Here is a 15620-nt window from a genome sequence, read left to right on the forward strand (position 1 = left end):
CAAGTCCCAGCTTGTCTAGGCTAGCTAGGCACCTGCAAGCCAAGTACCTGAGCACTAGAAAGCAGGGATGGGGGCATGCTGCTTCTCCTCAGCCACCCCCAGTGGCTCAGTCTGCAACTGAGAACGTGGAACTGGAACTGAAACTTAGGCCTCTTGCCATGGGTCTGAGAAAGCCCTGCCCCGTTTAATCACCTCCCTGATGTGTCCCAGCCTCAACACTAAAGGCAGGAGGGATGCTAGAGAGACAGCTGACTGCCCTCTCCTGGCGAAGGAGAGGACAGTGAGCAAAGCTGCAGCTCCGAGGGGCAGAGGGCACAGCAAGCTGGCAGGCTTGGCACAGCCTGGTGGAGTTGCCCACTGCAGGACACACAACTACAAATTGTGGGGAGGCCGGGCCACCAGCCAGTGCCACAATCCAAGTGCCTAACTGGATGGATACATCTGCACTGGGAGCTCCGTCCTTCTTCATGCTGTTAATGAGAACACTCGAGCAGGCCATCTGGCCTTTGCCAGGCTCCCACACACCTGTCTCCCCTCCCTCCTGGGCTTGCTTTTATCCCAAAAAGGACTCTGAGAAGGGGAGGAAAACTTGCCTGCATCTCCCCACCCTGGCACGTCTGAAACAAGCCCTCAGGCCCTTGCTGCTCCCGGACCTTCACTACTAGTAGCCACCAGGGGACAGGCAAAACCACAGCCACAGGTGCTCCCGCTCTCCCCCTCCCAGGCCTAGCCCTAGATCTGTCACTAACTCAGGATGCAGCATCCCCCCCTTCTCTGACCGTCCTTTTCCTTGCTGTGCCTTGGAGTCACTTTTTAGATATAAGGTTCCTGGGCTCCACTCAAGACTTACTGGTTCTGTTTTTGAACCAGTTTCCCAGGAGATTCATGTGCGGTGCATTTAGGATCCAAGGGGCTGGATAGCTTTCACGGTCCAGCTTAGAGTGATCTGGTTCTGACGGGTCGGAGCTGTCTGAACAGTACCCTGGGGGATGGGGACACTTCTAACAGCCCTTTCTTTCCAGGGGCTGGAGTTCTTCAAGCCTCCCCAAATTATTCACTTTCCTTTCAGAGTCCATCCCCCTGAGATGCTAAGCCATTCTCATCCTGCTCTGCTGGCTGTGAAATGTCCTGTCAGGTGCCCCACCTCCTGTTTCTATCTGTCAAAACCCTCTTCACTTCTCAAGTCTCAGTTGAAACACAGCCTCCTTTAGGGAGCATCCGTAACCTGCCCAGTGAGAATTTCCTGCTCCCTTCCTGGGCTGCCATGAACTTTGCTTGTACATCCACTATAGCCCAGGCTGTCCTGAGTGACAGTTAGCTCTCCAGGTTGGTGCATCCTATCTGCTCCACCCCCTCACGCCCTCAGCCCCACAGGACTGGGAACTCCTTCAGGCTGGGAATCACATCTTACCATAGATATCCTGCAGCCTGATTATAGATCACTCTTAACCCTGAATGCTTAAAGAGAAAACACAGGAAGCCAGGGCCTGGGTAGGACAAACTGAGTGCTAACAGAAAGAGTCCAGGCCGGGCGCGGTGGCTCACACCTGTAATCCCAGCACTTTGGGAGGCCGAGGCAGGTGGTTCACGAGGTCAGGAGTTCAAGATCAACCTGATCAAGATGGTGAAACCTCGTCTCTACTAAAAATACAAAAAACGAGCCAGGCATGGTGGCAGGCACCTGTAATCCCAGCTACTTGGGAGGTTGAGGCAGAGAATTGCTTGAACCCAGGAGGCAGAGCTTGCAGTGAGCAGAGATCGTGCCACTGCACTCTAGCCTGGGCAACAAGAACAAGACTCCGTCTCAAAATAAATAAATAAAGAGTCCAAACACAGATAACCAGGGCAGGAAGCAGTGGTCCATTGCCCTCCCCTAAGCTGAATGAATGAATGAATGGGCTGATCCTCCTGGATGATTTTGAGGGTTTGTATTCCAGAAAAAAGAAAAACAAAAAAAACCCCTTCTTTGTCTAGGATGGACTTGTCTAGGCTTCTGGCTAATAATTTCTTAATCCACTCAGGAAATCTTCAGGGATTTCCAGTCAGGTGGCGATGCAGGGCTGTGGAGTCTGTTCTGCATTTAGCAGTCAGGAGGGGCCTGCAGAAGGCAATGGCCTCCTCTGCCCTAGGCCTCTAGGAGGAGCCGGAAGGTGGGCTCTGGCTGCTGTGGTTCAACCTTGAGCGTGTCCCCATTTCTGTCTGTGCCTCTAGAACACCCTTGGGTCACAGTGTCTGCATTTCTCAGAAAGGCTGGGGTGGGGACGGGAAAGGATTTTTTAGGCGGTGACTGCACCAGCCAGGGCACCTACTGAGTCCCCCCGCTGTGCCAGGCGCTGGGCTGGAGAGCTTACCCACTTGCCTATCCACACAACAACTCTGCAAAGTACAGAGGGTTATCCCCATCATAGACATGAAGAAATCGAGGTGTGCAATGCTTGCTGGCAGCAGCCCTAGTGTTAGTGTTAGTGACCCTCCCCACCCCGCCCAGAAAAAGAAACTAAGGCTCAGAGAAAGTAGATAACTTGGCAGCATTATGCAACCAGGAAGTTGCAGAGCAGGATCAAAGTTAGGTGCATCTGGCTCCAAAACTTCTGTTCCTTCTAACTGACCTCACCCAGAACACAGTTGCCAGCAAGGCCTGTTTCTGTCCCATCCCTCTGGCTGCAGGGTCTCTGAGGTCTCTTTCACCTCTAACAGGGCATCACCTGTGGGATCTCTTTCCCAGGGACCACTTAGGTAAATCCACACAGGCAAGGAGAGGACCAGCGGGCACTAAAGCCAGACACACAGCTCTGTCACTAACCGTCAGTGACCAAGGCCCCACTGTCACTAAGTGCATAGCAGCGGGGAGGGGTTTGCCAGCTGCAAGGCCCGGGGAGGCCGGGAAGGGGAGGGAATTGGAGGGCCTCAGGGGGCAAGGGGAGGAGAAGCGTGAACCCTCCAGATGTGCCCTTTCTTTCTCTGCTGCAGTAAACCAACAGCCTATCTATCTCTTTTTAATGTTCTGCTGTTTTCTTTTGTTGTACACTTAACCGCACAGAAAATAAGCCCTAGGGCTGAAAACTCCAGTTTGTCGTGGTGCTTGCAGTGGTGTGCATTCTTCCGCATCTGGGTGCAGCCTGAGCCTCTTGTCCGGTTCTGCCCTCAGCCTCCACACCACGTGCCCAGTCCTACATATCCAGAGCCCCCTGCCTGGTTATTCTCCAAGCAGTCCCAGCACCGCTTGCTTGGCAGCCTCAGGTTGTTGGCCTGTGGGTTTCCAGGGGCCCTTATGTTTTATTATTCCTTTGACAAAGTCATGGACTCCCTAAGTAAGGAGAGACCCCTGCCCACTCACATCTCTCACATCAGCTGTCCTGAGGGGCTCCAAGGCCGTGCGGGGAAGAAGACAGACTGTGTTCGATTGAAAATGACTATTTTTATTTACATGTGATGGAATCAAGCCTCTCACTTCCTGGCCCAAGTCATGGCACGGTTACCCTGGGTTACCCTGGGCTAGACAGTGAGCTCTGGGAGGGCAGTGGGCTGCCTGCTGTTGGACACCCGTGCCTAGATAGGGCCTGGCACAACGAAGAGATTCAAGTAATAAAGGGGCAGAGGGAGAGGTAGCAGCTGCTGTCCGGCACAGGGCTGCCCCTCAGAATGTGACACTAATACGGCACTGGGACCATCGGCAGCTCCTCCGCCCTTCCCATGACAGCCCTGGAAGTCCCACTGTACCTCCATTGGAACGAGAGCCCATCAGTCCTGCCAGCCTGCAGGGAAGAGTCTGATGCCCCTCGTGATGTCACCGAGCTCTCCCCACTCCCTAGTGGCCTGCTGCTGTTGACCCTGCTTCCTGAAGGTGCCCCGAGTGTCCCTAAGGTACAGGCTTCTCTCCCCGCGCCACGCTCTTCCCTCCCCGCGCCACGCTCTTCCCTCCCCGCGCCACGCTCTTCCCTCCCCACGCCATACTCCCTCTGTTTCTTATGGCAGGTCCCACACCACTTTGTCCACCTCTGGTCGGACATTATGAGCCAAAATCTTTGTCCAGAACGCAATGTAGGTAGGAGAAAGAGAGGTCGCAGCAGAGTAAATGACCCAGTCACAGAACACGTGGCCAGATGGCCCCACAGAGCACTCACCGGCTGAGGGTGGCCGGAGGGTGGTGGCCGGCAGTGTACCCAGTGCAGTCCACCACACCCGCTCTTGTTGTCTGGCAGCAGAGTTGAGTGGCACTCCCAGGCCCCAGGGACCACGGGCACTTCCTCCTGAAACTGGGGTGGCTACAGCTGAAGCTGAGAAGAGCAGTCAGCCTGCTGCTATTTCTGAAGGAGCCCAGTGTGGTTACTCAGTGCGCTGTAATTAAACTCATCTATAATTTGATAAGTGGGAGTAGCCTTACATTTTATAGAGTAATTAAGTCTCACCAAACGAGCAGCACATGGTGCTTCTGGGACCCAGCGTCTCCTGAGGTTGGTCCCCGTTCACTCTCCCTGTCTCTACACATTTCCACAGATGCTGAGGCCGCCAGGGTGGGCCTCAGCCACAGCCCCGGGGATGCTTTGCGTCCCTGCTCTCTCCACCCTCAGGCCTTCCATCGACGTCCAGGCCCCTGGGAGATAGCACAGACACTGCAGACACACATGCAACGAGGGAGGGAAGCCTGGGCCTCCCTTTCCAGGCTGCTCTGTGAAACTGCGGACCAGGAGGAAGCTGGTTGTACTGCTCCCCCGCCCACCTGCCGCTCCTTCACCACGGGCAAGGCCAGGTTCTGACTGCACTGAGTTCAGCCCAGCTCTGGGCCCCAGTGTGGAGACTGGGGCAGCCTGAGGGTAAAGGAAGGGGCTGCGGGTATAGAAGTCAGATGGGGCTGGATGCAGTGGCTCATGCCTGTAATCCCAGCACTCTGAGAGGTCGTGGCAGGTGGATCACCTGAGGTCAGGAGTTTGAGACCAGCTTGGCCAACATAGCGAAACTCCATCTCTACTAAAAATACAAAAAAAAAAAAACAAAAAAAACTAGCCAGGCATGGTGGTGCACACCTGTGATCTCAGCTACTCGGGAGGCTGAGGCAGGAGAATAGCTTGAACCTGGGAGGCAGAGGCTGCAGTGAGCTGAGATCGTACCACTGTGCTCCAGCCTGGGTGACAGATTGAGACTCTGTCTCAAAAAAAAGAGAAGCCAGATAGCCAAGGTCTGGATCTTGTGGGGTCTGGATCTTGCGGGGTCTGGATCTTGGCTCTCTCATTTCCTGACTCTGTGATTTTGGGCAAATCACTTCACCTCCCTGAGGCTCAGTTTCCTTATTTGTAAAATGCAGACAATGGTACTGCCTAATATATAATCCGTTTATGCGGATCAGATGAGAGATTTGCTACGCACTCACTTGAGTAGTTGGGAGGGGCACGTGTATGTGAGGAGTGTCAGCATCTCACCAAAGCTAGTAAACCTTCTCCAGGCACTTGGCGGCTTGAGGGGAACTCTAATGACCATTCAGCCTGGTGTGCGCCATCAAGAATGAGGGCTTGGATAACCACAGCTGAAACCTGTTCAGACAGTGAGGAGACAGAAAGCTCGTCAAATGGGAGACCTGAGCTCTCAAGCCTGGCTTGGCCATTCCCAAATACCTGGAAGTCGATTTCAGAAGGGTTAAATTATTCTGTGCAGGTCTGGGTCATAACCAGGCGCCAAAAGCATTAAGTGAGGTGGCAGATTTCAGCCCAGTCTTTGGATGTTTGTGAACCAAGGAAATGGCGTCTTAGGAAGTGATGCATCCCCTGTCACTGGAGGGCTTCGAGCCCTGGCTAGCAGCCTCCTCATCCGGGAGCCTGGGAGTCAGGCACGATGACGGCTGAGTCCCCTTTCCTCCCCTGGGGTTGTGGGGGTCCTGGCAGCCTGTCCCAGCCCTGGTCCCTTGCTCAACAGCTGCCCACCCTGTGCCTCTGAACGCGCCACTCACAAGCCACCCTTCCATAGTGCCCGCACACACCAGAGAGGCCTCATATGCTGTGGGGTTGCTTCATCTCCCCCAGAGCACCCGAGCCCCTCAGCCCTCTTGCTCTGTCTCTTTGAGCAGAAATCATCACTGACTTCTCAAGCGCTGTGCTCATATAACCCTCAAGCCCTTTGAGGGCAGCTCCAGAATCCGGATCTGCCTGCTTGGTCTTTGAATTCCTCGAGCCTGCTCTCGGGAAGACAGAGCCGACTTCCCGCTGGAAGGATACTAGGGGCTCCTCCAGCACATTCTCTTGCAGGGGGCAGCGCTCAGAGCCCAAAATGGGAAGGGAAGGAGGGGCTGGCTTGAGTGGCAGGACCCTGTGGCTGCTGCTGTGCATAGGCTAAGAGTCTCCTCGCTGTTAGGTAACTGAGGTCTTCTTCCCTCCCTATTTTAGATCCTGGTGCCATCTGCCCTGATTTTCTGCATCACCAGCTCTGGGCTGGAGGTTAGATCTGGCTTGACACCCAGCTCTACCCCTCACTTGGTGACAGACTTGGGGAAGCCTGTTTCTGCAAAATAAGATAACCCCACCCTGCCTACCTGCCTGGGTTGCTGTGAGAATCAGGTGAGAGGCAGCAGTGGTGGCTGGGTAGCAGGACCTGCGCTGGGCACCTGTGCCTGGTTGCTGTCTGGCCAACCCAACCTGGGGCTGCCTGAGACAGGGGAGCCTCTGCTTGCTCATGTCAGCTCCTATATCAATGCACTTCACACAGGTTTGCAGAGCCAGGCCCTGTTCGAAATACAGGCAGCGAACAGACCTCACAAATGGGGAGTCTTTGTCAGACCCCCTGCCATGGGTGGCAAGGGTGCAGACCTAGCAGCTTGTGACAGGCGGGGCCAGGCTGGCAGTCACCTGCTCACACAGCCTCTTGGCCCCAGGTGGAATGCTAAGCGCAGCAGGTGCTCTGTAACAAGGCACTGTCAGGAGCATCTTGCAAAAAGCCCTTGCCCAGCCTCCAACCATCAAGGGAGGGGTTTGTGCTGGCTGGAGTCACCAGACCATAGGTCCACACAGGCAAAGGCGTCCTCCCTGCTCACTCTGACAAGAAGGAGCGGCTGTCTGCCAGCAGACAAGCAGTGAGGGTCTAGGTGCCTGGTGACCCCAACTGGCTTCGCTTCCAGGGCTGCTGCGAGCCACAGTGTAATGTGATAGTGAAGAGTGCCACTCAGGAGACTTTTGTTCTGGCCCTGGTTCTGCCCTGGATTTACCGTGACACTGAGTCACTTTCCCTCTTTGGGCCTGTTATGTCATCTCTAAAAGGGGAATATACACCTCTGTTTTGTCCTCTCACCCTTTTTTTTTTTTTGAGACAGAGCCTCACTCTGTTGCCCAGGCTGGAGTGCAGTGGCATGATCTTGGCTCACTACAACCTCTGCCTCTGGGTTCAGTCGATTCTCCCTGCCTCAGCCTCCCGAGTAGCTGGGATTACAGGTGCCCGCCACCACACCTGGATAATTTTTGTACTTTTAGTAGAGACAGGGTTTCACCATGTTGGCCAGGCTGGTCTTGAACTCCTGACCTCAGGCGATCCGCCCGCCTGGGCCTCCCAAAGTGCTGGGATTACAGGTGTGAGCCACCGTGCCCGGCCACACACTCTGGTAAAGATGAAAACTACGTCCTGCGCCCCAGTAGGTTCTAAGCTGCCAGAAAGCGAATGGTAAACATGAGGTTTGAGTTAGCACTGGAGTTATTTGGAGGGAAGGTAGCCTGGGCTTTTCAATCACTGGAAGTGATTAAAAGCCAGAACAGCCTATATAGGCTGGCCCAGCAGTTCTGGCTTACTCGGAAGTTTCCAACAGACGCATATGCAGCTTCTCCGACGTTCGGGTCTGTTGATCTGGACCCAGAGTATGTGGCCCCGCTTCCTCTAGTTGCCAGGCAGGGACGCACACAGGCAACTCCAAGGCTCCATCTATTTTCCTTTAATAAACTTCAGCACGAAAACAAATTCGCCCAACATGTAAAAATGCAATTCAGAAAGGATTCTGCTAGAACACGGTCCACGGTACAAAAGCATCCTGTGGTTATGTAAATGCAGTGGCCACCAAGCGTCCCCCTCTGGGCTCTGGAGGGTTTCAGCCCTGCCTCCCCTCCCTCCTCCTAGGGGAGCTGGGACAGGGGATCCCTGTTTGAAGACCGCGGGACAAAGGCCCAAGAGGCAAGCTGAATTTGCCCATTGTGAGGCCCTTTTTCCTTGGCACTGCCTGAACCCCATAGCCCACTCCAGCTGCCCGGGTTCTTCTGCCTTCTCCTGGCACCAGACTCCAGGTTCGGGCCAGCTGCTAGAAGAGCGAGAACACTGTTTCTAAAGGGTGTTGCTTGCTTCCTTGTTCCCAGTTTCCGAGGTGAGAATCCCGAACGCCGTGAGAAACCTCAGGCTCGGGTGGCAGCTCGGGGGTCTGGGGCATTGGAGGCCGGAGCCGGCTGCGGAGGCGGCGGGCGCCCTCTAGCGGCAGGCCCAGCCCGCCCAGGGAGAGGCGGAAATGTCAGTCTGATTTGTAAGGCTGGCACTTGGGACCCTGCCCCAGGCCGAAAGCCACCTGGAGGACAGTGGTGTTTGGTTTTGGTCCAAACATACAGGCGCTGGGCAGTTGCAGGGATGGCAGCTTTCAAACTCAAACCCAAGAAGTGATCATGCAGACCCTGCCTAAAGTGGCATCACTTCTTAATTAAAAATAAGGCCGAGGCGGGAATGAAGGCCACGCTGAAGCCTGCAGAACAGGTGTGTGTGTTGTGTGTGTGTGTGTGTGTTGTGTGTGTGTGTGTGGTGTGTGTGTGGTGTATGTGTGTGCGGTGTGTGTGTGTGTGGTGTGTGTGTGTGTGGTGTGTGCAGGTGTGTGTGTGTGTTGTGTGTGTGTGGTGTATGTGTGTGGTGTGTGTGTGTGTGTGTGTGGCTTTGCATATGTGTAAGCACCATGTGAGGCAAGCAGGGACCCCAAATCCACTGCTAGGGGAGAAGATGCCACAGTGCCCTGCCATGGCACCTCTGCTCGTGCCAAGCCTGCCCCATCGACACTGGTCTCACCCAAGGCAAAACCAAGCAGACCCAAACCAGTAACAACCTATCCTCTTAGCCAGAGAGCACCTCCACACAAGTCTATCCTGAGTCCTAAAAGAGGATGGAAAAATCTCAAGTAAAAATCTCACGCCTGTAATCCCAGCACTTTGGGAGGCCGAGGCGGGCAGAGCACTTGAAGTCAGGAGTTTGAGACCAGCCTGGCCAACATGGTGAAACCCCATCTCTACTAAAAATACAAAAATTAGCCCGGTATGGTGGCGGGTGCCTGTAATCCCAGCTACTTGGGAGGCTGAGGCAGGAGAACCGCTTGAACCAGGGAGGCGGAGGTTGCAGTGAGCCGAGATGGTGCCATTGCACTCCAGCCTAGGGGACTGGGCAAGACTGTGTCTGGAAAAAAAAAAACTATCCAGAAACATTCCCACCCCCTTCATACAGCCAGCTCTGAGTCACTGGCTGCTGGCTGGCCAGTCACACAGCACCATGGACATGCAGAGGTACCAGTGGGCACTTGGTATGTGTGGCTCAGATGAGGACACAGAGTTAGTCAGAAGATTCTCGGGCAAATGGATCCAAAACAGTCCTGGAATGCAAAATGTGAAGTATTTCCACAGCAGTGGCAGGAACACATGACTGGCACTATTTATAAGCGATAAAAGGGTTATTTCATGCATCCTCTTTAAGCTGCAAATGCTTCATGTACAAAAGAAAAAAACCTGTCCTTTTCATTCATGAGACTGGCTTAAGGATCAAATGAGATAATTTTTAAAAACTGATGATTTGACTTGAAGACATAAAGGGGTTTTGATTCTATTCTATGATAAATCTGTTTTTAATATAAAGATGTTTTCTTAAAATCTCTGTATGAAATTATCTCCAGAGAGACAGATTCACCATGTTTGCCCTGAGATTTAGAGGCCCCTGCCTGCCACTCCACACCCTGTTTGCGAGGGCCCATGTCACTCACTATGTAAAGAAGTCACTCCCTCTGGTTAATGGTAAAACCAGTTATGGGTCTTCCTGGGATGGTGGATGATCCACACGTGGATAATCAAGAGTTGACGATATGGGTTCCTCCCTCCCCTCCCCTTCCACCAGGGATCCCCGACAGAGGCCACAGCGAGACTCTTCAGCGGATGTAGATCATGTCGGACACGGCTCCAGGCAAGTGGGTCACGATCTGCATTCGCAGCCACCAGTAGTAGTCCATGGGGTGGTAGCGGGTGTAGGGGGTGGTGGCGGTCAGGGCGTGTGTGACGGCATCGATGACAGGGGACGTGTCCGTGGAGCCACTGCTGCAGTAGGTCTCCATCTTGGCGATCTTTTCATCAAAGTATTTCTTGCCGTAGTCCTTGCGCACAACCTCAGGCAGCTCGTCCCACATCTTCTTGGCGATGGCCCGAATGCTCTCAGGGCTGTAAAGGCTGGTGGCAGCGATGAAGTTGCCGGGCTCCACCACACTGACCTTCACGCCCAGGGGGTACATTTCATAGCGCAGGCAGTCCGAGAAGGCCTCCACCCCGAACTTGGTGATGCAGTACGGGGAGCGGGCCGGGTTGGCCATGCGGCCCAGCATGCTGCTGATATTGACCACGCGGCCTACAGAGGGAGACAGAGATACCTGCTGAGGCGGCACTGCCCTAGGACACAGAGGGCAGAGTCTGGCATGTCTCCAGAGGCTTGGCTGGAACCACTTCTGAGCCACCCAGGAGCCGTCTCATTCAATAGGCAAGGCCAGCTCAGGCCCACGCATCAGCATCGGCACCCCCTGGTCTTCCCTGGGAACCTGGCTGTGCCAGGCAGGACGGGAGGACAAGTGAGTGAGAAGCAGGAAGGCACAGTGTAATGGGCAACACACAACTGACTCAAAAAACAGATCAAGCCTGATGCAGTGACAATTTGGGGTGAAAACACAAGGGGAGAAGTGGGAGGCGAGACAGCTGTCTGTGTGGATCTGAGCTTTCACTATAGGCAAGGGCTGGTGCTGGTTAGGGAGAAACACAGCCTAAAAGCTTCCCCTTCCCCTTATGGAGCTTAAAATCCAGCTCCAGTAGTACGATGTGCAGATAAATAACACACTAAGGTCAAGTGTCTATCCACTGACCGCAGCACTGACGATGGGGGTGGAGCCTGGGTGGAGCCCAGGAAGCCTGGCAACAGGGCAGCAGGCAGGGGCAGGGGCAGAGGCAGGGTTTCTGAACCTGACTTCAGGGCTAGGACATGAGGAGAGAGTCCTGGGCACTGGGAGAGTGTGGTGACCCCCCTCCTCCTCCCCCCGTCCAAAGGCCACAGGCCCAGCCTGGGGGCATCAGGGGCCTCCCACAGCTCCTCCTGGCCCTGGGAACAGAGGGGTTGGAAGTGGATTGCATTTGGCCCGGCCGGGGAAGCCCAGGCGGATCTGGGACCAGTTTTCCCTAGGTGCATCCCCGGGAGGGAACTCAGCCCATCCAGGTGTGCCCCCGGGAGGGAACTCAGCCCATCCAGGTGTGCCCCCGGGAGGGAACTCAGCCCATCCAGGTGTGTCCCCAGGAGGGAACTCAGCCCATCCTGGGGGAGGCACCTTTCAGGAAGCTCTAAGTTTGAAGTCACTGAAGGGTTGGGGTTTTCATCTAAAATCCTACAGCTGCAGTCCGTGTTCATGCCTGTTGTTGCTAGGACTTCACCATAGATGTATGGATCTTACCCTTTTTGTCACAATTGCTTGCTATGCCAGGGAAAAAATCCAAGTCAATGACTTCTAAAGTGGTTTGCTCACATTTGGCCACCCACATGGTTTGGGTGTTTTGTTGGTTTTCCAAATTTCTAATCTTGATTTTTACTATTGTTTCCTAATACCACAATGATCTCATTTTTTAAACTACAGTATAAATAACCCATAGAATGAATATGCCAGATTTTACTTAACCATACCTGATTGATACAAAGATATGTACACACAGTTTTGTGCAAAGGGTGATTCTCCCTATAGATTAGGTTCAGGGTGGATGGCTGCTCAAATCTTTAAGCTTTTGCTGCACAGACCACTGACCTCTTACCTGCTCTGCTTCCTCCTCCCCTACCCGGCCACAGCCCCTCTGCCCACCATCACCCCAGGCCCAGCATAGCCCCTGGGATTCACGAGCTCACCCCTGCTGAGTTGTGGACGTTGGAGCTGCTGGGACAGGTATTTCCATTCTGAGCAAAGATGAACATGTGGGGAAGGTTCAGGGGCAGGAGGGAGCTCCCTTTCCCACTCACCTTTGGCCCTTCGGATGAGGGGGAGAAAGGATTTCGTCATCCGCACTGTGCCCCAAAGGTTCACTTCTGCCACCTCCTTGTAGGTCTCCATGCTGGTGAACTCCACCTCCCCGAATGTTGAGATGCCGGCATTGTTAACGAGGCCCCACATCCCTGGACAGGAGAGGGATAGATGTGCAGTTACCACATCTATCATTGCCCATCAGCCTGCAGGCCAGTCTCCTCTCCACTTCTCTCCTGTGACTTCCCAACCTCTCGCCCAGTGCTCTCAAGAAACTTTCTAGGCCGGGTGCGGTGGCTCAAGCCTGTAATCCCAGCACTTTGGGAGGCCGAGGCGGGCGGATCACGAGGTCAGGAGATCGAGACCATCCTGGTTAACATGGTGAAACCCCGTCTCTACTAAAAATACAAAAAATTAGCCGGGCGAGGTGGCACACGCCTGTAGTCCCAGCTACTCGGAGAGGCTGAGGCAGGAGAATGGCGTGAACCTGGGAGGCGGAGCTTGCAGTGAGCCGAGATCGCGCCACTGCACTCCAGCCTGGGTGACAGAGCAAGACTCCGTCTCAAAAAAAAAAAAAAAAAAAAAAAAAAAGAAACTTTCTAGAGTCACTCAGGAACGACAGGAGGTAAGAGGCCTAAAGTGCTGACTGCAGCCCTCCCTTGCGTCTAGAATGTCCAGTCCTCACGTCACATCTGCCTGGCACGATTCTCTGGGCCCATCATGACCCCGCCTGCTGTGTCCCCCAGCCTTGAGTCTCACCTCACCTCAAATTCCCACTTGCACTCCACTCCACCCCATCCCATCCCCACCCTGAGTTTGAGTTTCACACCGAGTTCCTGTTTACTCATCTCTGCCCTTGAGCTTTCGCTCACATCTTCTCTTCTCTTGCCAGAAGCCAGGGAAAGCACAGGGGAGGCGGGCACGAGGAGGCAGCTATGTTTTGCAGGGACCTCTCTGAGTTCAGTTTGTTGGGGTGCAAAGGCTGGATGGGTCAGAGCCTCAGGACAGAGCTCGGCCCTGCCTCTTTGTTGTGGAAACCCTCAGGGTTCAGTCTCCCGTGGCGAAAGCCCCGTGCTCCTTCCCAAGGCGCAGCCTCAGAGCACAGCTCCTGTCCTGGGGCCCTCCCCTGCCTGTGGGAACTCGGTGCTGCTTCATTTTCCAAGTTAATCATGGAAATGAGTTTGTGTAAATGACAGAGTAATTGGTCTCTAGCTGCTTTCCTTCCGTGTTACCCAAATTAAAGCTTCGTTCACTGCCCTCTGGTGCCTTCTCCTTCAATTATGGAGAATTTAGGGCATTTATTAGGGAAAGGAATTGCTGGTTAACAGTGTCCATGAAGAGCTCACTCCCACTCTCCACCAAAGCCTTGCGGGTGTCTCCCTGCCCTAGGTCTCACCTGTGACCTCGCTCAGATGCTAATGACAGGATCAGCATCATCCACAACGACCCCACAGCTCCCACTGTCTCCCTGCAGATGTGCCCTGAGTCTTCACCTTCTTCTCTTCCCAGGAGGAGCAGCAGGCCACTCCCCACCTGTCATGGCTGACACTTCCACGTCATCTTCGAGACCATAGCCACTGACCCTTCTCTCTCTTTTACGCAACTTCAGCTTTTCCATTGCCCATGACTCCATCCCTTCAGTTCTATACACATTAGGTGCTCCACAAATGTGTGTTAGATGAATGAGTGTCCACAAATACCGCATTTCCATATCCCAAAGATCCTTCTGTAACTATGCTACCTGCTCTCCCTCCCTCCACGCCAGGCTTCCAAGAACACACTCTATCCTGTGATACAAAGATTAGCCGGGTGTGGTGGCGGGCACCTGTAGTCCCAGCTATTCGGGAGGCTGAGGCAGGAAGATCTCTTGAACCCAGGAGGCAGAGGTTGCAATGAGCCGGATCATGCCACGGCACTCCAGCCTGGGAGACAGAGCACACACACACACACACACACACACACACACACACGCTGTATCCTCTCCATCTCCCTTCCATACCACACTGGGTCCCAGCCCTCAGCTGTCCTGACCATGCACTCTCCAGGGTCTCCAGGGTGGTACGCCAAGGACCTCACCCCCAGTCTTCACTCTCCTCAGGCTCGCTACAATATGGGTACTGCCAGTACTCCTTGAGGCTCCCTTCTCCCTCAGCATTAGTGATATCCAGGCATCTCCTGCATCTGCCCTGACACCTTTCTTCCATCTGCCCCCAGACACAAGTGGCCCCCAATGTCCTGGCCTAATCCTGCTCCTCTCAAAGTACACTCAACTCTTAAGTGTCCTCATCTTCTTCATGTTTGTGAATTTTCCAGCTGTTTCGTGTTTGATTCATAACGGACAATATCCCATGACTTAAAATGCGTACAGCCCTTTTTCTACCTAAAAGTAAAACAATGACATTTGACACTACCATCCAAAAAAGTTTAATGAAACATGACCTGTCAAAATGCACAGCCCCTGGATTATAGCTTTAATGAGTGTTGAGAGTGGTGGACCTAGTTGCCATCTGGAATCCTCAGCCAATGTTCTGAATAAACTCACAGAGGCATGCCCGCTGGTTGGGCGATGGCAATTTTCCTGTAACATCCCCAAGATCGCCTCCACACCAGTGGCCCCCCAGTTCTCCTTGGGAGTCACGGCTCTCTCTCTTCATCCCATCTCCTGATTGTCCCACAGGTCCGACGCACCCTAACCACAACCAGCACATCAAGTTTCCAAGCTGCCCAAGCCTGCTCCTCCTCTTTGTTAATGATTATACTTTCGTCTGTGACTCCTCCAGCTCCTCCACCCCTCCTCCACCTAATGAGTCACCAAGTACTGCTAACATTACAGATCAAGATCAACATGACAGCTGGCAGGCCCCTAATTAAGCCCTTTACATTCATTAACTTCCCTGATCCTCACAACCACCCTGTAAAATAGATCCTAAATTGTCTCATATCCGGTTGAGGCAACTGAAGCTCAGAGAGGTTAAGCGCCTTGGTCAATGTCACCCAGCTAACAGGCAGGGAGGGTGGGATTTGGACCCAGATCTGTCTGAGAACAAAGCCCCCACGCCCCAGGCTGTTGCTGGTTTCCTCTGCTGGGCCGGTTCTTCCTTCCTGTTTCCACTAGCATTCCCTTGGGTCCTTGCTGCCTCTCTCCTGGGCTGCTGGAGAAGCCTCTTCCTGGGTCTCTTTGTCTCACTCACTCCTCCACCTCCATCTTCACCCCACCCCTCAGGCAGACCCATCAGTCACTTCCTGCTCTGTGGTCTCCATGGCAGGCCAGGCCTTTCCCAGGCTTCTCCCTTACTCCCCGACATGTGTTCTGCTGGCCGTCAGCCTGACAGCAGCTTGTGTTGAAATTCTTCCCATGCTCTTGTAGTGGTCTGATCCAGGTGTG

At 54.0% G+C, this 15620-nt stretch overlaps 1 protein-coding gene across 1 annotated transcript in view; it reads right to left on the bottom strand.

The window, feature by feature from the left end:
• Positions 1-7888: 7888 nt before the first annotated feature.
• BDH1 (3-hydroxybutyrate dehydrogenase 1) overlaps positions 7889-15620 on the bottom strand; it is a 45138-nt gene continuing 37406 nt past the window's right edge. Inside the window, exons 6-7 of the mRNA XM_063622249.1 lie at positions 12235-12387; positions 7889-10596 (exon numbers count right to left, since the gene is read on the bottom strand). Of these exons, the coding sequence (XP_063478319.1) occupies positions 10127-10596; positions 12235-12387 (623 nt within the window). The 3' untranslated portion in view covers positions 7889-10126. The remainder of the gene's footprint in view (positions 10597-12234; positions 12388-15620) is intronic.

Source organism: Symphalangus syndactylus, chromosome 17, assembly GCF_028878055.3.
Source record: "Symphalangus syndactylus isolate Jambi chromosome 17, NHGRI_mSymSyn1-v2.1_pri, whole genome shotgun sequence".
NCBI classification, from domain to species: domain Eukaryota; kingdom Metazoa; phylum Chordata; class Mammalia; order Primates; family Hylobatidae; genus Symphalangus; species Symphalangus syndactylus.